This window comes from Trichomycterus rosablanca, chromosome 3 (genome assembly GCF_030014385.1).
Source record: "Trichomycterus rosablanca isolate fTriRos1 chromosome 3, fTriRos1.hap1, whole genome shotgun sequence".
Classification (NCBI taxonomy): domain Eukaryota; kingdom Metazoa; phylum Chordata; class Actinopteri; order Siluriformes; family Trichomycteridae; genus Trichomycterus; species Trichomycterus rosablanca.
The window spans coordinates 29175737-29197529 of NC_085990.1; the positions used below are offsets into that span (position 1 = coordinate 29175737).

At 42.5% G+C, this 21793-nt stretch overlaps 1 protein-coding gene across 2 annotated transcripts in view; it reads left to right on the forward strand.

Annotated features, from left to right (window-relative positions):
- Positions 1-21793, forward strand: part of wdr37 (WD repeat domain 37) — a 61399-nt gene that overhangs the window by 31538 nt on the left and 8068 nt on the right. For both annotated transcript variants that reach the window (XM_062991143.1, XM_062991144.1), the window contains 4 exons: positions 1006-1240; positions 1405-1546; positions 19297-19431; positions 21445-21559. In XM_062991143.1, the coding sequence (XP_062847213.1) occupies positions 1006-1240; positions 1405-1546; positions 19297-19431; positions 21445-21559 (627 nt within the window). The remainder of the gene's footprint in view (positions 1-1005; positions 1241-1404; positions 1547-19296; positions 19432-21444; positions 21560-21793) is intronic.

The window sequence follows — 21793 nt, forward strand, 5'->3', positions numbered from 1 at the left end:
GTGTTTGACATTAAAAACATGAACTGATGGATCTTGTGTAACCACTAATTACATGTCCTGTCATGAATGTAACTAAAGTGTGTAAAACATGACATTAAAATCCTAAATAAATAATTAAATAGCATAAGGAAGATCAGAAAACATGTAAATTAGAGGAGTAGGTTGACCTTCCTAAAGCGGACAACTGCTATCAAAAAGCTGCACACCTAACAGTACAGTAGAAGTGTGTGAACACCTGACCATAACATCTTATTTTAAAACCACGTCTATTAATATGGAGTTAGTCCACTCTTCAAACGGGAAAGGCTTTCAGTGCGTCTGTGGGAATTTGTGCCCTTTTATTTGTGTGAGTGTTCGTTAGGCCTGCCTCTGATGTTACCCGGAAGGCCTGAGGTGCAATTACAATTTCAGTCTTAAGAGAGCTTAACAGGGTTGAGATCAGGGCTCTGTACAGACCGCTAGATGTTCTCCACACCAAGCTTGTCAAACCATGTCTTGATAGACCTAGCATTTACATATATGCCATTTAGCAGACTTATTCAGACAGTATACAGTTCATGCAATTGAGGGTTAAGGGTTTTGCTCATGGTACCAACAGTCGCAGTTCGATAGGGCTTAAACCAGTGACCTTTTGATTACTAGAGTTGAAAGCACTTTTATGTTAGATAATTGATTTTATACATCCGTCAGCAAAAGGAGTGACTGAAACAGCTGATTTTATGTTTAGAAGTAGTGTTCAGATGTGTTTGACCATACTGTGTATCTATCAGTACTGTATTGTGTTCATGGATCCAGCATTGTGGATTTCACATTGTCCCATGAAAGCGTGTAGGTGTTACACCTGAGCATTGCTTTATAACACTGTAAAACATTACTACCACATTTCACCCCACTCCACCCCTTTTTCGATCTCTTATTTTGGAATCTCATTTGTCTCTTACTAAGTATTGAAAATTACTTGAACTACTTAAAAATGTTTTACTACTCTCATTATAACAAATTCAGGCCTCGCTGGACGACGACGTGGATTTCTCTGATAAAGACGAGGCCGAAGGGGAAGCCGACGGACCAAACGAATGTCCTACGGTGCGAGTGGCCACTACCACCCTTAAGAGCCACCAGGGTGTGGTCATTGCTGCTGACTGGCTCGTTGGAGGCAAACAAGTGGTTACTGCGTCTTGGGACCGAGCCGCCAACCTGTACGATGTGGAGACCTCCGAACTCGTCCACACACTCACAGGTCAGAAAACTAAGCATGTGATTATGGCTGCTCAATTTGTTTTAGATTTATAATAAAAACATTAGTTTGTTTTTTGGCTATTGTTGACATGGTTTAATGTTATGGTTTACGTTTGGAAGCATTATATTTGAATTCAACTCAATTTGTTTTGTTTGTCTGTGCAGGTCACGATCAGGAACTCACCCACTGCTGCACCCACTCCACCCAGCGACTCGTAGTCACCTCATCCCGCGACACCACTTTCCGTCTGTGGGACTTCAGAGATCCTTCTATCCACTCAGTCAATGTGTTCCAGGGTCACACCGAGTAAGTATGAAACCCTTTACTCTCACACAATACACCTGCCACACTACACAGCCTGGAGCAGTGCTGTTGGGCTAACATATTTATAAGAACACTTCTATATAAGGATTAAGCAAGTACATTATAACATATAATATCCATTTAACGGATTTCGGATTTAACGGACAAAATCTGAAAAACCAAATGTCCGGTCCAATTGTTTAAAATTCCTGTAAGAAGTGTATCAAGACCAGTAGTTCTGTAATTGTCCGCTAGATGGTGCACATCTCTCTGTTTACATGAGTGATAGGCTTTATTTTGTCGGGAGGCTCGCTTTGTTCTCGCTTTTTCTGTGTTTTATGCTTAACTTTTGCAAGATCTAGTGCCTAGTTATGAACCACCACTGCCCTAGTAGAACCAGCAGTGCTTCAGACTCAGAATAACACATATTCTCCTCCACCACAGAAGGTAGTACAGTACACCAATTTTAATAGTTATTAACAGGTTTTACATTACATATTTACATATTTATTTATGTTGTTTATTTTACTGTTAATGTGCATGTAATAGGTGCATGTTTAGCGCTTTTGTGGACGTTAGTGCTGAAAAAAACCTTGCTGTTTGGGACAATCACATTTTACGGATCAGTGCACCCCCCATTAGTCCGTTAAATCAAGGTTTCGCTGGATTTACACCCCTTGGCTTTTGCACACTTAAATGTGTTGTGGTATAATTTTGAACGAATATAATAGCAGTTTTTACCATCCATCTATACTATGTCATTAAAGCATGCGTTTACCTTGTCTGTGACTCTCCAAACCTTGGTCATGTGCATCCTGTTTGCTTAAATTATCCTCAAGATGTGTCTAAAACTCAATTAAGTGTCCAGCTGTTGCAATTTAAATAGTTTGGACCCTTAATATTATTCCCAAAGAACCCTAACAGACAAAGTAGAGGGGAAAAAAGGAACAACAACATCACAGTCATGTCATTTTATTTTTAATATTTAAATAATTTGCTTTTGGTACCGCATAATGGCAGTGGTCTTTATAATTTGTCTAACAATAGTTAATGTTGAAAAGAATAATACTTAATATAAAAAAAATGATTACAGGTTTGACAATATAATATGTAAATATATATTTACACATATATATATATATATATATATATATATATATATATATATATATATATATATATATATATATGATTTAACATATATAAAAAAAAATATTGAGCCACAGACAAGGTTCTGAAAACTTTTTAATTTGTAATAAAAAAAAAAACTCACTTTGTAAACACATGCTTTAATGACATAGTATAGATGGATGGTAAAAACTGCTATTATATTCGTTCAAGTTATACCACAACACATTTAAGTGTGCAAAAGCCAAGTGGTGTAAATACAGCGAAACCTTGATTTAAGGGACTAATAGGGGGTGCACTGATCCGTAAAATGTGATTGTCCCAAGCAGCAAGGTTTTTTTCAGCACTAACGTCCACAAAAGCGCTAAACATGCACCTATTACATGCACATTAACAGTAAAATAAATATATATTTATTAAATAAGTATATATAAATATATATACACACACACACACACGTTGCTGCGTTGCACCCAGTGATTCTAGGGAAACATAACGTTTTTAAGCATTGTATTTTTTACTCTTACTGATGACCACTAGATGGCTGTGCAGCATTTAGAATCATACTGGACTGCAAAACATTAGCCCTGTAAACACCAGATTCCCACATGCCATCCATATGCATTTTTAAATAGTATGAGGCTCACTCTATCTCAATCTTGTACTGTTAATATTTCCTGCTGTTATTCTACTTAACAGTGTATAAGAATAATCACTCACTAACAGCTTTGTCTGTAAAAACCTTTGCCTGTCAGTTTCCTGCATGTTCCATAGTGGAAGTGCAGCGCTTTCTTTTTGATCATTGTGGGATTACACACCGCTCATTATGTTAAAGCTCAGTATGCAACATTTCGTCAGGTCTTTGTAGTGTTCACCAGTAGACCAGTGTAATGAGATAAGCTGTCACGCCACAGGGCTTTCCTGCTTTCCCAGTCCTCAAAGCTCTGTCACTTTTAATGACAGACCTCATAGTTCCTAATTAAGTATTAACAGCCCACAGATGGCAAAATAATACACATTACCTTGATCAGACTGCACGGATACTGATTTCAGGGGTTACTTTTCCCTAGACATGTATGAATGGTAAAGTTACATTACATTACATTACATTACATTTACATTTAGCCGACGCTTTTGTCCAAAGCGACTTACAATAAATGGAGTACATCTCTAAAAACAGCATAAATAATATAAAAATAAGAAAAGAAAAAATAAATAAACGAAATGATTTGCTAGATTACCAGGCCAGAAAGGTGGCATAGACAAAGAGGAAGAAGAACTAGAGGAGGAAGAGTGGAGGAGAGGGAATGAAAATGAGGTTAGAGGTGTTAGTATGTTAGAGGTGTTAGGAGAGAAGGTGTTCCTTGAAGAGCTCGGTCTTCAGGAGTTTCTTTACCGTAGCGAGGGACGCCCCTGCTCTGGTAGTGGCTGGAAGCTTGTTCCACCATCGGGGGACTATGTATGAGAACAGCCTGGATTGCTTTGTGTGTACTTTCGGCAAAGCTAGACGGCGTTCTGTGGAGGAGCGCAGCGGACGGAGGGTAACGTAAGCCTTTAGCAGTGAGTTCATGTAAGTGGGTGCCTGTCCCGTTATCACCTTGTAGGCGATTGTAAGAGCTTTGAACTGGATGCGAGCAACAACCGGAAGCCAGTGGAGCTCAATGAGTAGTGGAGTAACATGTGCTCGTTTTGGTTGGTTGAATACCAAGCGAGCTGCTGCATTTTGTACCATCTGTAGTGGCTTTATGGTACAGGCCGGGAGGCCCGTTAGCAGCGCATTGCAGTAGTCAAGGCGGGAGATGACCACAGCTTGGACCAAGAGCTGGGTGGCATACTGCGTTAGGAACGGACGGATCTTTCTGATATTGTATAGTGCAAAGCGGCAGGACCGAGTCACTGAGGCAACATGGTTTGTAAAGGACAGCTGATCGTCAATCATGACTCCTAGGTTCCTAGCAACCTTTATTGGAGAGAGTGAAAGCGAGTCGATGGTTATGCTGAGGCTGTGCTGTACGGTTTGTTTTGCCGGAAGAATCAGCAGTTCAGTCTTAGATCGATTCAGTTGAAGGTGGTGTTCCTTCATCCAGGAGGATATGTCTGAGAGGCAGTGTGATATCCGCGCCGAGATTGAGGAGTCGTCAGGCGGGAATGATAGATAGAGCTGTGTGTCATCAGCATAGCAATGGTAAGAGAAACCATGTGAGCGGATAATCTGACCCAGAGAGGTGGTGTAAATGGAGAAGAGAAGGGGTCCCAGTACTGAGCCCTGGGGGACTCCAGTGGATAGTGAGTGGGCTGAGGACAGTTGTCCTAACCATGACACCTTGAAGGAACGCCCGGTGAGATATGAATTAAGCCATGAGAGTGGTTTGTTTGAGATGCCCATGTTTGAGAGTATAGTGAGCAGAAGGTCATGATTGACCGTATCGAAAGCAGCTGAGAGGTCCAGTAGAATGAGGACTGAGGACTGCCCTGCTGCTTTGGCAGATTTTAAGGCTTCTGTCACAGACAGCAGAGCCGTTTCAGTGGAGTGCCCTTTTTTGAAGCCGGACTGGTTCTGGTCCAGGAGGTCATTCTGGGAGAGGAAACCAGAGACCTGTTTGTAGACTACTTTTTCTATCGCTTTGGAAAGAAAAGGTAGTAGTGAGACCGGTCGATAGTTATCAACTTGGTCAGGGTTGAGAGTAGGTTTTTTGAGTAATGGAGTTACTTGAGCCTGTTTGAAGGCAGTTGGGAACTCTCCATCGGCTAAGGAGGTGTTGATCACATGTGTGATAGCTGGAATTATCACAGGAGCAACTGCTTGTAACAGTTTTGTGGGAATTGGATCAAGCGGACATGTAGTAGGACGGCTACATGTAAGGAGAGTCAGTGCCTCGTCCTCAGTAAGAGGGGTAAACGAGGAAAAGGTTGCGCCCTTGACCGAGGTTGAATGAATATCTTTGGGTGGATCAGTGAACTGGCTGCTGATGGCCGACACTTTTCCAGTGAAGAACGATGCCAGCACATCGGCTGTGAGGCAGCTGGTAGGAGGAGGAGGCGGAGGGTTTAGTAGCGATTTGAATGCCGCAAACAGTTTTCGTGAATCAGTGAGGGAGCTGATTTTGTTTTGATAATAGTCAGCTTTAGCAGTAGTGATGCTGGCCGAGAAGTTAGACAAGAGTAGTTGGTAACTGGCTAGGTCAGCCAGGTTCTTGCTTTTTTGCCATTTCCTTTCGGCAGCCCTGAGTTTCGAGCGTTGTTTCCGGAGTGTATCGTTATTTAGCCATGGCTGTGGTTTATTTGAGCGGATGGTTCGTGAGGACAGAGGGCAGAGACTGTCCAGGCATGAGGTCAAGGTAGAGCAAAGTGTGTCTGTAGCCTCATTCACATTAAGAGTAGAGAAGGCGCTTAATGGAGGTATAGTATCAGTTACCAGTGAGGAGTACTGGTCTGCTGAGAGGTCTTTTAGATTGCGGCGGAAAGAGACCGTAGTTGGAGTAGCAGTTGGTATTTCTGGGATGCGGACATTGAGTTGTACAAAGTAGTGATCTGAGAGGTGCAAAGGAGTGACAGTTAAAGAGTCGGTGTCACAATTCCTAGCAAAGATTAAGTCCAGATTTTTACCGGCTTTATGGGTTGGAGGGCTGGGCACCCACTCCAGGTCGAATGACTGCATGAGAGTTTTAAAGTCTGCAGAACAGGGACTGTCAAGGTGGATGTTCATATCACCAAGAATGAGTATGGGACACTCATGTTCAGGGACAGAAGACAGCAGCATGTCTAGTTCATGTGTGAATTCGCCCATTTGCCCAGGTGGGCGGTAAATGACAATGATACCTAGTTTGACAGGAGTATTAACCAGTATGGCATGGTATTCAAAGGAATTGTAGGTAGTACTGGTCAACAGGGTAGCGTATTTTAAGCCATTCTTTATCAGTAAGCCTGTCCCTCCTCCCCGTCCTGATGGACGAGATGTGTGGGAGAAGGAATAGCCGTTTGAAAGTGCCGCTGGAGTAGCAGTATTTTCTGGTTTGATCCAGGTTTCAGTTAAAGCCAGTAATTGTAGTGATAGGTGACTGGCATAGGAAGCAATGAAGTCAGCTTTGCTAAGTTCATATTCATAGTGGATTATTTCATTTTTAAAGCTTATTATTCCAGAACAAATGAATTATACATGTTTTCTCTTAATAAACTAGATTTAAAGACAAACAGGACACAGCCTGTAAGATACAACCTGCATGGCATAAGTAGCTAATATTATGTTCCAGTGGAACTGACATTTTTTAACTACAGTCATCAACTTTGCAACTCTTTGTGGTGGGGGAAACTCTGTAAAGCAGTCATGATGGCTCTATTATGTTTTATTTTATTAATTTATGAGTGGTATGTAAATAAAGTAGTGCTTGCAGAGCAAGATCAATAAATACAAATTTTAGCTTTTAAAATTAGTCAGCTGTTTGTCATAGCTACAATACACAGCACAGCCTACCTTAATGGTTAAAAGACGAACATTCTCATCCACGTTTTGACCCACCACCCCCCTTTGTGTCCACATAATCAGTTGGGAGATCTCCAAACTCAGTTACCCAAATAGCGTTTTTAACTGCTTTAGACGTAGACATCTTGGACTCTTTCTCTAACTGATTGTTAGTGCCTTTAGAGTTTGCTGAGTTTATAAAGAAAGAAATAAGCTGTACATAGACAAACTATCAGGAGCAGAATACTTTACTGGCTTGTTCTTTTGAGGCGCAGCACAGAGCTGATCATCTGTGTAGAGAAAGCACACTTTTGATTACGGAATCCCCAAAGGGAAATGACTAATTTCATAGTCCGCGACATGATTTTTTACAGCCATAAATTAAGTAGAGCCTTGGTAATAAATTACACCATGATGCAAAAAGGTAATAACATAGATCTTACAGATTTCCAGTATCAGGTGTATTAGATATAATAGATATGTTAAGTTACAGTATATAATCAATAGCAGCACATCATCACACCTCTTTGGAGTTTTGGAGTCATCATAACTCTTGGTTAGTTATGTATTAGGCTTTTTGAATTGCAAAAAAACAGGACAAAACAGTGGTTTGTGTGTGAGTGTGTGTGTGAATTAAGGGCTCACTTACAACAAGACATGGGCAATGATCATTAAGTCAAGTGAATAAAGATTAATGCATCTATATATTTATTTTATTTACATGTTTTGTAATTGCATTTTTATTTAACATTTTATCCTGGTCAGGGTCACAGCAGGTCTCTTATGTTAAAGAAAATTCTAGTCCGTATGACACTGACACTCCAGTGTAAGATGGATTTACTGTCAAATATCACTGTATAATAATCTGTTCGACCACTAGAGGGTGCAATAACAAAATCCACACCTTATCAGCTGATTTTGATTCTGCTCTTGTAGTAAGTGGATGGTTGTGTGGGTGGAACAGAACATGCCAGACATGCTTAAACTCTAGCATTAACTCAAGTGTCTAGGAAAACACCATGTCTGAACTAATGTCTGATATTTTACCGTTTCTTGTAGTGGCATCACCGCACATATGAATTCAGATCAAAATATTTTCTCTCTTTAAACAGCTGCAAAGAATTTATTTTTCTTTGTCATGTGCTGGGCTTATTCAGTTTAAAATCTTACACACTGCACACTCTAGCAAAGCCAGGCTTACTGCCATATACCCTAAGATAGATGCTGGATGCAACAGACGCTCCCTTTCTCCAGCTGATCTAACGCCTGCTTTTTGCTATTGTTTGGAACCAAATCCAAAGGTGTTTGAAATTACTTTAATATCTCGCCCCCAAATTCTATTACATGCTACACCAGACGCATCTTTATCTTTAAAAGCTTATCAATGTAACACCATTGGTTTAACACCATTGGAAAGCGCTCAGTCAATCATCTGTGGCTGCTTGGTTGGAAGATGTGATGAACTTTTTTTTGTTTACCTTGATGGGATGTGTAAAAATGTTTTACTCAAATTGGCAACCCTTTTTGTCATCATTTCTAGGTTTAAAAAAAAAACTGTCCAGTTACATGGGAAATATTTTCTTCTATTAAAAGCTTTAAAGACTTGGTGCTGTACACCGATCAGCCATAACATTAAAACCACCTCCTTGTTTCTACACTCACTGTCAATTTTATCAGCTCCACTTATCATATAGGAACACTTTGTACTTCTACAATTACTGACTGTATTCCATTTGTTTCTCTACATGCTTTGTTAGCTCCCTTTCATGCTGTTCTTCAATGGGCAGGACTCTCCCAGGACCATTACAGAGCAGGTATTATTTGGGTGGTGGGTCATTCTCAGCACTGCAGTGACACTGACATGGTGGTGGTGTGTTAGTGTGTGTTGTGCTGGTATGAGTGGATCAGACACATCAGCGCTGATGGAGTTTTTGAACACCTCATTGTCACGGCTGGACTAAGAATAGTCCACCAACCAAAAACATCCAGCCAACAGCGCCCCGTGGGCAGTGTCCTGTGACCACTGATGAAGGTCTAGAAGATGACCAACTCAAACAACAGCAATAGATGAGCGATCGTCTCCGACTTTACATCTACAAGGTGGACCAAATAGGTAGGACTGTCTAATAGAGTGGACAGTGAGTGGACATGGTATTTAAAAACACCAGCAGCGCTGCTGTGTCTGATCCACTCATACCAGCACAACACACACTAACACACAACCACATGATCCAACATGATCCACCACCTAAATAATACCTGCTCTGTGGTGGTCTTGTGGGGGGTCTTGACCATTGAAGAACAGGGTGAAAGCAGGTTAAAAAAGTATGTAGAGAAACAGATGGACTACAGTGGAGCTGATGAAATGGACAGTGAGTGTAGAAACAAGGAGGTGGTTTTAATGTTATGGCTCATCGGTGTACATCATTCACCGCCACTATTGATTATACACAAATGTTTTCATATGCTTATGGATCATGGTATTATTGCTTTATGATGTGTACATTCAATTGTGCACTAAGATATCAGGATGTTTTTCTGTTTTGTTAGGGTGGGTGGTTTCATTTTAAAGTTTATTTAAATTTGGAGGGACGTACATTATGCAAAATGCAAGCATTAAGAAAGATCCATTAAACCTCATTTCATTTGTGCAGTTCTGATTTGGACTAATGAAGTGCTGCATGCCTCATGATTGCTTTGTATTATTGTTTGTCTCGAGTGGCTCTTTAGTAAGGATTTTTCAAGCAGGGCGTCAGGTTACTTTTGAGACGTGTTGCCATGGTAATGTATTAATTAGCTGCAGCCGGCAATCGAGTGTCAGTTTAGAGCCGCTGATGGAGTCGAGCTGTAGGTCACACAGTCTGCGTGCTCATTTGAAGTGAGTGTGTTTGTGTGTGTGTGTTTATGAAAAAGCTGTGATTACGGTCTATTCTTCTGAACTGAAAAGCGGGGAAGAAAACTCTAAGAAATGTACAGTGCCTCGTGTAAATATTCAGCCCTCTTGAATTTTCCAACGTCGTGGCGCAACCTGGCTCATAATATTGAAAGGAGAGAATTGGCTGAATTATTTACAGATAAAAAAAATGAAAGTTGTGATTGGATGATCTCTGGTGCCACCAGTTACCATTAGAAGTCAGATAATTACTTGAATACTGTGTGTGTCTGTGTGTCGGCACCCTTGATTAAGGAGAGTGGAGGCTGTCATGTGCCCCCCTCTGACACACACACTTTCTTTTCACCTGGCAGGGTCTTACGGAGTGCAGTATCACTTGCTGAGAGCCACGTACCGCCATCCATCCACTGCATCACCTCCCTTTTCCCCAGTGCAGACGCCTTAGTCGGTCAACAGAGGTCATAATTTACCCTGTTTTAGCCGTTGTTCCTCCCTCTTTTCAGACACACAGCCAACCGTGTGTCTGTGTAGGTGCCTGGCCAGCTGATAGCAGAGCTGAGATACAAACTCGAGAGTGGCGAAGTTGCACCACTCAAGCGACCTTGATGACACTAATGTCAGGTAGGTCAGCACAGTGGCTCGGTGGGTAGCACTGTTACCTCACAGCAAGAAGTTCCTGGGTTTGATTCCCAGGTGGAGTGGTCCGGGTCCTAGCATTCTTCTGTGTCTGCGTGGGTTTTCTCCGGGTGCTCCGGTTTCCTCCCACAGTCCAAAGACATTCAAGTGAGGTGAATTGGAGATGCAAAATTGTCCATGAGTGTGTTTTACATTAAAGATTTGAACTGATGGATCTTGTGTAACCAGTAATTACCTGTCCTGTCATGAATGTAACCAAAGTGTGTAAAACATAACGTCAAAATCCCAATAAATACATAAATAAATCAATGTTGTCAGGTAGAGCTTTAGTAACCTGCTGCATTCTTATTATTTAATTAGCGTGTTTAATTAGCTCTTTGAATAAACTTTTGTTTAAAATCTACAGTTTAAACTGCTTATGTGTTTTTTCTATCTTACTGATTTACGTGACTGCCGTGTTCACTACAATACACAACATACAAGTCTTGTCAATATGACACTTTGTTATGTGTTTTGTGTTTGTCATACGCTATATGCTCGACTAATGATAGACAGTTGTCAGTTAAAACAAAATAGGCAAAAGTTGCATCCTAGTACTTCACGGATAGTTCTGTCAGATTTGTATCGTATTGTACTTTAGGGGTTTATGCGATGACAAAGGTGTGTGTGTGTGGATGTGAGTATATGAGTGTGTGCACATATAAGGGAGAGACAGGGGTAGTAGAGTAGCTCTGTCAGCATGATTTCATGCTCGACTGCTCCGGGAGCACAAGATGAATGAGTGCCACCCTCTGCCCAGCATGAGCTAAACACCACCTCCACCCCCAACACATACATTTCTTTCCCCCCTGCACCACTTATTATTATTATTGAACATGTAATCTCTAACTGTTTTCCAAAATATCTCAAGATATCAATTTAACATTCTGTTCCTAACTAACACTTTACACTACAGTGAAAACACTAGGACCACCCCCATGCATGGTATATATTGTGCATTGGTGCATGTGATGGTCAGGGGTAAATTAAATATTGCGTTAATGGTAGTTACACATGCAGTAGATATGATCATCATAAAGACTTAACTTTGGTAATGGTCAAATCCTTATGACCAGACGACTTGATACCAAGAAGTGGTGCTCACAGGCAGCCATAGAGAGTATCAACCAACAGTGCTTTAAGGAGGTTTCTGGGCAGCCAAGACTCATTGATGCTAGAGGACATGGAGGCTGAGTATGGACCAACAGAAGAGATAATTTTAATCCCCCATTTACACACGGTGCATTGAATCCTTCTGTGTATGGGGCTGCGTAGTTGCAGGCCAGTCACAGTGTCCATACAAACACCTGCCCAGTGTTGGATTGACCTTCAATGGGCATTAAGGAATCAAAAGTTGACATTGGAGCAATGGAAGAAAGTCAACTGGCCCGATGAATCCTGTTTTCTCCGAGATCATGTGGACGTCCGGGCACAAGTGCATCATTTATCCATGGAAGAGACGTCACCAGGATGCACTGTAGGATGATCCACTTTGGGCAGCCAAGACTTATTGATGCTAGAGGACGTGGAGGCTATAACAACTATGGACCAACAGAAGAGCTACTGGGACTGCAGATCAAACTGCAGATCATTTTAATCACCCATTTACACACGGTGCATTGAATACTTTTGTGTATGGGGCTGCGTAGTTGCAGACCAGTAACCGTGTCCATGCTAATGCCTGCTCAGCTTCGGATTGACCTACAGTGGGCGTGAGGGAATCAAAAGTTGACATTGGAGCAATAGAAGAAAGTCAACTTGTTCGTTGAATCCTGTTTTTTTCCGAGATCATGTGGACGTCTGGGGACAAGTACGTCATTTATCCATGGAAGAGATGGCACCAGGATGTGCACTGTAGGATGATCCATCTGTCATTGTGCAGAAGTTGAAGGACCTGCTGGTAATGTCTTGGTTCTAAATATTACAGGACTTATTTAGATGTCTTGTGGAGTCCATGTCTCAGTAGGTCAGAGCTGTTTTAACAGCAGTTTAGTCCGGTAGTACTAATGTTTTGGCTCTTTGGTGTATTTTTTGACTATGCGCTATAACTGCTTTATAACAACTTTACACTATATATTTCGCTGTTCCACTAGGGGGCACCCTCAGCACCACTTTCCTTGCACCCCTGTGTACTTGCCTGTATCTTTAAAAAAGTTTCGTCTCTTTTTCCCCCATCATCAGTCGACATATGCCAGCTACACTTGATTAGCTTTGCGCCTCTGGAGGCTTGATGAGATCAGCATTTCGGCATATGGGCCTTCTGTGGAAGCAACACTGACTGGCTTTTCTTTTTCTCCGAGCGTGTGATGTTTGTTCTCCCAAACTCACCATGAGGAAATACAGTCCTCAGATTGCTGGCGGATTTGATTCAGGAGCGTGTTCTGAAGGCTATATTTGAGTATGCCTGTGCGAGTGCGTGTTAGTTACATGCTCTGATGTAATTATAGCTAATCTTGTCTGACACTGTGCGGTACCATTCAGAGGGACGACCGACCCGGGGCCAGGCGCTTATCGCCTCCTAATTGTGCAGTCTTAGCTTGCCACTCGCTACTGTTTGCCTTAAATGAGAAGTGGCAGCAACCTTGCTCTACACACAGCCTAGCAGACTGTGTCTGTCCTGTCAAACCTCTCTCCTCAGGACCACTGGGACTGGTGTCTTACTCACGCCAAAAAACAGATCTCTAGTTGAACCGCAGGCTGATACTAATAGCGAATGTTTAGTGAAATATCCACCTTCTCTTTATTGTTTATTGTTATTCTAGTCGTATCCAATTACCCGATTGCATTATGCTTCCTCTCTACTGATGTTGACCTCCACTCCGACTAAGGAGAGCCGTGACTAACACACGCCTCTTCCGACACGTGCAGTAGCCAACTGCGAGTTCATACGTGGATCTACTTTGTGTACAGAGAGCCACACCTTGATCATCATTATTCCCCGTCTTTCTGAAGGCACCGTCAGTCAGCCAGCAGAGGTCGTAATTGTATCAGTTATGAGAAATCCCCTCCAGCACTCTCCCTGAACAACAAGCCAATCGTTGTTTATTTAGGCGTCTAGTTCAAGATGTCAGCTCTAGTGTGTTTTACTGCTGCGCCACCTGGATCAGCTTTGTGTACGGAGAGACACATCCTGATTCTCATTATCCCCGTCTCTGTGCAGACGCCATCAATCAGCCAGCAGAGGTCGTAATTGTATCAGTTATGAGAAATCCCCTCCAGCACTCTCCCTGAACAACAAGCCAATCGTGGTTTATGTAGGCGTCTAGTTCAAGATGTCAGCTCTAGTGTGTTTTACTGCTGCGCCACCTGGATCAGCTTTGTGTACGGAGAGACACATCCTGATTCTCATTATCCCCGTCTCTGTGCAGACGCCATCAATCAGCCAGCAGAGGTCGTAATTGTATCAGTTATGAGAAATCCCCTCCAGCACTCTCCCTGAACAACAAGCCAATCGTTGTTTATTTAGGCGTCTAGTTCAAGATGTCAGCTCTAGTGTGTTTTACTGCTGCGCCACCTGGATCAGCTTTGTGTACGGAGAGACACATACTGATTCTCATTATCCCCGTCTCTGTGCAGACGCCATCAATCAGCCAACAGAGGTCGTAATTGTATCAGTTATGAGAAATCCCCTCCAGCACTCTCCCTGAACAACAAGCCAATTGTTGTTCATTTAGGCGTCTAGTTCAAGATGTCAGCTCTAGTGTGTTTTACTGCTGCGCCACCTGGATCAGCTTTGTGTACGGAGAGACACATCCTGATTCTCATTATCCCCGTCTCTGTGCAGACGCCATCAATCAGCCAACAGAGGTCGTAATTGTATCAGTTATGAGAAATCCCCTCCAGCACTCTCCCTGAACAACAAGCCAATCGTTGTTCATTTAGGCGTCTAGTTCAAGATGTCAGCTCTAGTGTGTTTTACTGCTGTGCCACCTGGATCAGCTTTGTGTACGGAGAGACACATCCTGATTCTCATTATCCCCGTCTCTGTGCAGACGCCATCAATCAGCCAACAGAGGTCGTAATTGTATCAGTTATGAGAAATCCCTGTCCGGCTCCCACCCTGTATGAGCAACAGCCAATTGTTGTTCATGTAGGCGCCCAGCTTGCCGATAGCAAAGCTGAGATTCAAACCGACGAGTTCGGAATTTCAGCTCTAGTGTGTTTTACTGCTGCACCACATGAATCAGCTTTGTGTACAGAGAGACACACCCTCATCCCATTATCCCCCGTCTCTGTGCAGACGCCATCAATCAGCCAGCAGAGGTCGTAATTGTATCAGTTATGAGAAATCCCCTCCAGCACTCTCCCTGAACAACAAGCCAATCGTTGTTTATGTAGGCGTCTAGTTCAAGATGTCAGCTCTAGTGTGTTTTACTGCTGCGCCACCTGGATCAGCTTTGTGTACGGAGAGACACATCCTGATTCTCATTATCCCCGTCTCTGTGCAGACGCCATCAATCAGCCAGCAGAGGTCGTAATTGTATCAGTTATGAGAAATCCCCTCCAGCACTCTCCCTGAACAACAAGCCAATCGTTGTTTATTTAGGCGTCTAGTTCAAGATGTCAGCTCTAGTGTGTTTTACTGCTGCGCCACCTGGATCAGCTTTGTGTACGGAGAGACACATCCTGATTCTCATTATCCCCGTCTCTGTGCAGACGCCATCAATCAGCCAACAGAGGTCGTAATTGTATCAGTTATGAGAAATCCCCTCCAGCACTCTCCCTGAACAACAAGCCAATTGTTGTTCATTTAGGCGTCTAGTTCAAGATGTCAGCTCTAGTGTGTTTTACTGCTGCGCCACCTGGATCCGCTTTGTGTACGGAGAGACACATCCTGATTCTCATTATCCCCGTCTCTGTGCAGACGCCATCAATCAGCCAACAGAGGTCGTAATTGTATCAGTTATGAGAAATCCCCTTCGGCACTCTCCCTGAACAACAAGCCAATCGTTGTTTATGTAGGCGTCTAGTTCAAGATGTCAGCTCTAGTGTGTTTTACTGCTGCGCCACCTGGATCAGCTTTGTGTACGGAGAGACACATACTGATTCTCATTATCCCCGTCTCTGTGCAGACGCCATCAATCAGCCAGCAGAGGTCGTAATTGTATCAGTTATGAGAAATCCCCTCCGGCACTCTCCCTGAACAACAAGCCAATCGTTGTTTATTTAGGCGTCTAGTTCAAGATGTCAGCACTAGTGTGTTTTACTGCTGCGCCACCTGGATCAGCTTTGTGTACGGAGAGACACATACTGATTCTCATTATCCCCGTCTCTGTGCAGACGCCATCAATCAGCCAACAGAGGTCGTAATTGTATCAGTTATGAGGAATCCCTGTCCGGCTCCCACCCTGTATGAGCAACAGCCAATTGTTGTTCATGTAGGCGCCCAGCTTGCCGATAGCAGAGCTGAGATTCAAACCGACGAGTTCGGAATTTCAGCTCTAGTGTGTTTTACTGCTGCACCACATGAATCAGCTTTGTGTACAGAGAGACACACCCTCATCCCATTATCCCCCGTCTCTCTGCAGGTGCGATCAATTAGCCAGCAGAGGTCGTAATTGTATCAGTTATGAGGAATCCCTGTCCGGCTCCGACCCTGTATGAGCAACAGCCAATTGTTGTTAGTGTAGGCGCCCAGCCTGCTGGAGAGCAGAGCTGAGATTCGAACCATGTAGTTCAAGATGTCAGCTCGAGTGTGTTTTACTGCTACGCCACGTGGATCAGCTTTGTGTACTGACAGACACACCCTCATCCCATTATCCCCCCATTATCCCCCATTGCATCAGTTATGAGGAATTTCCCCCCGGCACTCTCCCTGAACAACAAGCCAATTGTTGTTCATGTAGGCGCCCAGCTTGCCGATAGCAGAGCTAAGATTCAAACCGACAAGTTCGGGATGTCAGCTCTGGTGTGCTAGCTTGTTTTACCGCTGCGCCACGTGGATCAGCTTTGTGTACAAAGAGCCACACCCTGATCACATTATCCCCCGTGCAGGCGCCGTCAATCAGCCAGCAGAGGTCGTAATTGCAACAGTTATGAAGAATCCCCTCTAGCACCCTCCCTGTTCGATTAGGCGCCCAGTCTGCTGGTAGCAGAGCTAAGATTCAAACCGACGAGTTTGAGATGTCAGCTCTGGTGTGCTAGCGTGTTTTACCGCTGTGCCACCTAAAGGCCTGTCTTCTCTTCATTATTGAGGCACGAGAGATGAAAGACTCACAGACTGTGACTCTCTGTATGTTACCGCTCCTTGTGCATGCACTTGAGAAATTATCAAATGCGCTCTGGAAATATCTGCCTGCACTTGAGAAACGAATCGCATGCGCTCTAGCATCTGTTTGGCTCCTCAGTTTTGGATTTTGTACAACCACACTTACATTTCCAGGAACATTTTTATATCAATGTTCTCTGTTGTCTGTCAGTTCCCAGTTCATATGGACTGCATCTCTTCATTACTGCAGTGACCCTCCCCCTCCAACCTCACACTCAAATGCATTCCCCTTCCTCTAATGAGCCTCAACCTTGCTTGTCAAAGGCCCGGGAGGGTAGACGGAACATTTCCAAAATATCGCCGCACTTCTAATAGGATTTTAATCAAGCTTTTAATCTATTACCTCTCCTCCCGCCCTATCCTCCACCTGCACTCTCCCATGGTAAGGCGCGATGTCAGAAAGTGTTTTCACGCTTCGCTTTCGATGTGAGTCACTCCGGAGCGAGTCGGACACCGCTATTACCACCAGCGCAGCCCGGCCCAGATCCCTTAATGCCGCAGAATTTAGCCCTAATTAAACCTTGATATCATGTCAATTCAAATTAGCCAGGCTAGAGGCTACCGGCCAGGACAGCCCGGGCTGTGCTAATCTTAATCAGTAAGCAGAACAGAGGATGAAGTAATTCCACCAGCTACACCATGAGGGAAACAGGAAAACAAAAGGATGCAGAACGTTATATCTGGTTCATTGTATTACAACCCCAAATCAGAAAAAGTTGGGACAGTATGGAAAATGCAAATAATAAAAAAAACTTTACTTTGACTTTTATTTGTTTGCAAACAGGATGAACCTGAGATATTTCATGTTTTATCTGGTCAACTTCATTTCATTTATTAATAAACATCCATTCCTGCATTTCAGGCCTGCAACACATTCCAAATAAAGTTGGGACAGTAAAGCATTTACCACGTTATAATGTTGCCATTCCTTTTCACACACAAAAGACGTTTTGGCACCGAGGATACCGAGCGATTTAGTGTTTCAGCTTTTATTTTGTCCCATTAATCCTGCAAACACGTCGTTGTCAAATGTTTGGTTTCAAAATTCTCCACACATTGTCTGTTGGGGACAGGTCAGGACTGCAGGCAGGCCAGTCCAGTACCTGTACCCTCTTCTTCCGCAGCCTTGCCTTTGTAATGTGTGCAGCATGTGGTTTTGCATTGTCTTGTAGAAAAATGCATGGACGTCCCTGGAAAAGATGACGTTTTGAAGGCAGCACATGTTGCTCTAAGATCTCAATGTACTTTTCTGCATTAATGCTGCCATCACAGAAGTGTAAATGACCTTTGCCAAGGGCACTGACATGACTCCATATCATGACAGACCCTGGCTTTTGGACTTGTTGCTGATAACAGTCTGGATGGTCCAGAGCACACAGCGTCCATTTTTTCCAAAAAAGACCTGGAATGCTGATTCATCTGGCCACAGTACACGTTTCCACTGTGTGATGGTCCATCCTAGATGCCTCCAAGCCCAGAGAAGTCGAAGCCTTGGGTTGGGGTTGTACATTCATTTGTTTGTTTGTTTATTTATTAATTTTAATAACACTAGGTGTGATAAACGGGAGTAAATATCTTTACAACTTAACTTTTTAAAGTGATACTCAAAACACCAAAGCTTTAATATATGGTAGTGGAAGTGCAATGGTTAAGGTACTCGTCTAGAAATTTTAAGGTTGCTGGTTCGAACCCCACATCTGCCAAGTTGCCACTGTTGGGCGTTTGAGCAAAGCCCTTTACCCTTGGTTACTTGGACTGCATTCATTCACAATTTTAAGTAGCTTTTGATAAGTGTCTGCTAAATGCGGTAAATGTGGAAAGAAAAAAGCCTTTTTAAATTATGCAGTAAAAGTGGTAGTAAACAGTCAATTAATGGAATTTTTATTTTCGGATAACAGCCATGCATAAAAGCAATGTAGTAACAAAACCTGGACAGGGCATCAATACATCACATGATCTCAGTCATCCCCTTCCATCAGCCAAAGCCAAGACAGCGTAATTTACCACTGCACCACCCAAGCTTGTGTCCAAACCTTTACCTGGTAATTTTCTCGCTTAAAGATTCCTCTATAACCCACTTTTAGTTTCTTAGCAAAGATTTTCTTTTTAAAATCTTCTTATATATCAGAGTTCTAAGAATTCCAACTTTTATCACCAGGAAAACACTTTAGCAGTAAACAGTGTGTTGTCCAGTTACTTGCAGGACATTCAAGGTGTAAAGAAAACAGTAACAGAGTCAGAGTCTTTAGCAATTTGTTAATATATGTTAACAGCAGTTGTTAGGTTGCATGGTGTCTCTAAAGCAGTGTGTGTTTGTTTGTGTGTTGCAGCACAGTAACGTCGGCAGTGTTCACAGTGGGAGATAACGTGGTGTCTGGCAGTGATGATCGCACCGTTAAGGTCTGGGACCTGAAGAACATGAGGTCACCAATAGCAACCATCCGCACAGACTCCGCTGTAAATAGGTGAGATCAACAGAGTCAGAACAAAGCTGCTGATTACAGGCGTGTTATTAACTCAATGTTCAGCTTTTCAGTGTTCAGTTCTCAATGTTCAGCCTTTTAATACTCAACCTTTCAATGTTCAGTTCTCAATGTTCAGACTTTTAATACTCAGCCTTTCAAAGTTCAGCCTTTCAGTGTTGAGCTCTCACTGTTTAGCCTTTCAATGTTACAGCCTTTCAATGTTACAGCCTTTGAGTGTTCAGCTCTGTGTTTAGTATTTAAATGTTCAGCCTTTCAGTGTTCAGCTCTTAGTGTTTAGCATTTAAATGTACAATGTTCAGCCTTTCAGTGTTCAGTCTTTCAGTGTTCAGCTCAGTGTTTAGCATTTCAAAGTTCAGCCTTTCAGTGTTCAGCCTTTCAATGTTCAGCCTTTCAGTGTTTAGCTCTCAAAATTCAGCCTTTCAGTGTTCAGTTTTTCAATGTTCAGTCTTTCAATGTTCAGCCTTTCAGTGTTTAGCTCTCTAAATTCAGCCTTTCAGTGTTCAGTTTTTCAATGTTCAGTCTTTCAGTGTTCATTTACATTTACATTTTACGCATTTAGCAGACGCCTTTATCCAAAGCGACTTACAGTACAGTTACAGTATACAGTCTGAGCAACTAAGGGTTAAGGGCCTTGCTCGAGGGCCCAACAGCAGCAACCTACCAGTGGTGGGGCTTGAACCAGCAACCTTTGGATTACTAGTCCTGTGCCCTAACCACTAGGCTACGGCTTGCCCTCAGTCTTTCAGTGTTCAGTCTTTCAGTGTTCAGCTCAGTGTTTAGCATTTCAATGTTCAGCCTTTCAGTGTTTAGCTCTCAAAATTCAGCCTTTCAGTGTTCAGCTCTCAGTGTTTAGCATTTACATGTTCAGCCTTTCAGTGTTCAGTTTTTCAATGTTCAGTCTTTCAGTGTTCAGCCTTTTAGTGTTCAGCTCTTCATGTTCAGCCTTTTAGTATTTAGCCTTTTAATGTTCAGTCTTTAATTGTTCAGCCTTTCAGTGTTCAGCTCCCAGTGTTTGGCATTTAAATGTTCAGCCTTCCAGTGTTCAGCCTTTCAATGTTCAGTCTGTAATTGTTCAGCCTTTCAGTGTTCAGTTCCCAGTGTTTAGCATTTAAATGTTCAGCCTTTCAGTGTTCAGCCTTTTAATGTTCAGTCTTTAATTGTTCAGCCTTTCAGTGTTCAGCTCCCAGTGTTTAGCATTTAAATATTCAGCCTTTCAGTGTTCAGCTCCCAGTGTTTAGCATTTAAATGTTCAGCCTTTCAGTGTTCAGCCTTTTAATGTTCAGTCTTTAATTGTTCAGCCTTTCAGTGTTCAGCTCCCAGTGTTTAGCATTTAAATGTTCAGCCTTTCAGTGTTCAGCTCCCAGTGTTTGGCATTTAAATGTTCAGCCTTCCAGTGTTCAGCCTTTCAATGTTCAGTCTGTAATTGTTCAGCCTTTCAGTGTTCAGCTCCCAATGTTTAGCATTTAAATATTCAGCCTTTCAGTGTTCAACTCCCATTGTTTGGCATTTAAATGTTCAGCCTTTTAGTGTTTAGCTCTCGGTGTTAAGCATTCAAATGTTCAGGCCCCTTAATGTTCAGGCCCTCAGTATAATTGCATAAAATTATACACATCCAGCGTTGTGTTAAAAGTTTGTGAAAGGTCTTGTTTCATCATGACTGAGCCACCATGCACTAAACAGGATTGCAGGATTTTATAAAGACATCATTTGACAAATTGTGTAGGAGCCCCAACTTTAAGCTCCCTGAACACTTTTGGGGTTAATTAGAAATCCAATTGCAAGCCAGTCCTTCTCATCCAAATTCAGTGCCTGACCTCACAAATTCAGACCTTTTGACTAAAAGGGCTCAAATTTCCACAGTCACAAGACACAACTGCTTTGTTACAATTGTTACACATTTTAGATAAATAAAACTGTATTAAATATAAATGATGTGGTAAATGATGTTTGCTATTTTCCAAATGTATAACTTTGTCCTGCTCTGATCTATAGGATAAGTGTGTCGGCAAACCAGAAGATCATTGCTCTGCCACACGACAACAGGCAAGTCAGGCTGTTCGATATGAATGGGGTTCGACTGGCTCGCCTCCCTCGCAGCAACAGACAGGTACTCGCCAAATAGCCTTGTTAAACTGACACTGAATTTTACATTGTGGTAATTAATGATCAGTATGTAATTATTTATATCAGTCAGGGTATGTTTAGTGTCTGACAGTGTTAATGTGGTTGAAGTTTTTCATTGAAGCTTGAAGGCTCATGCAGATACCAAGTCATAGAGTCAATTTCACCCATTTTTTGATAAATGCATACTCACATCTTTCAATATTTCATTAATGTAATA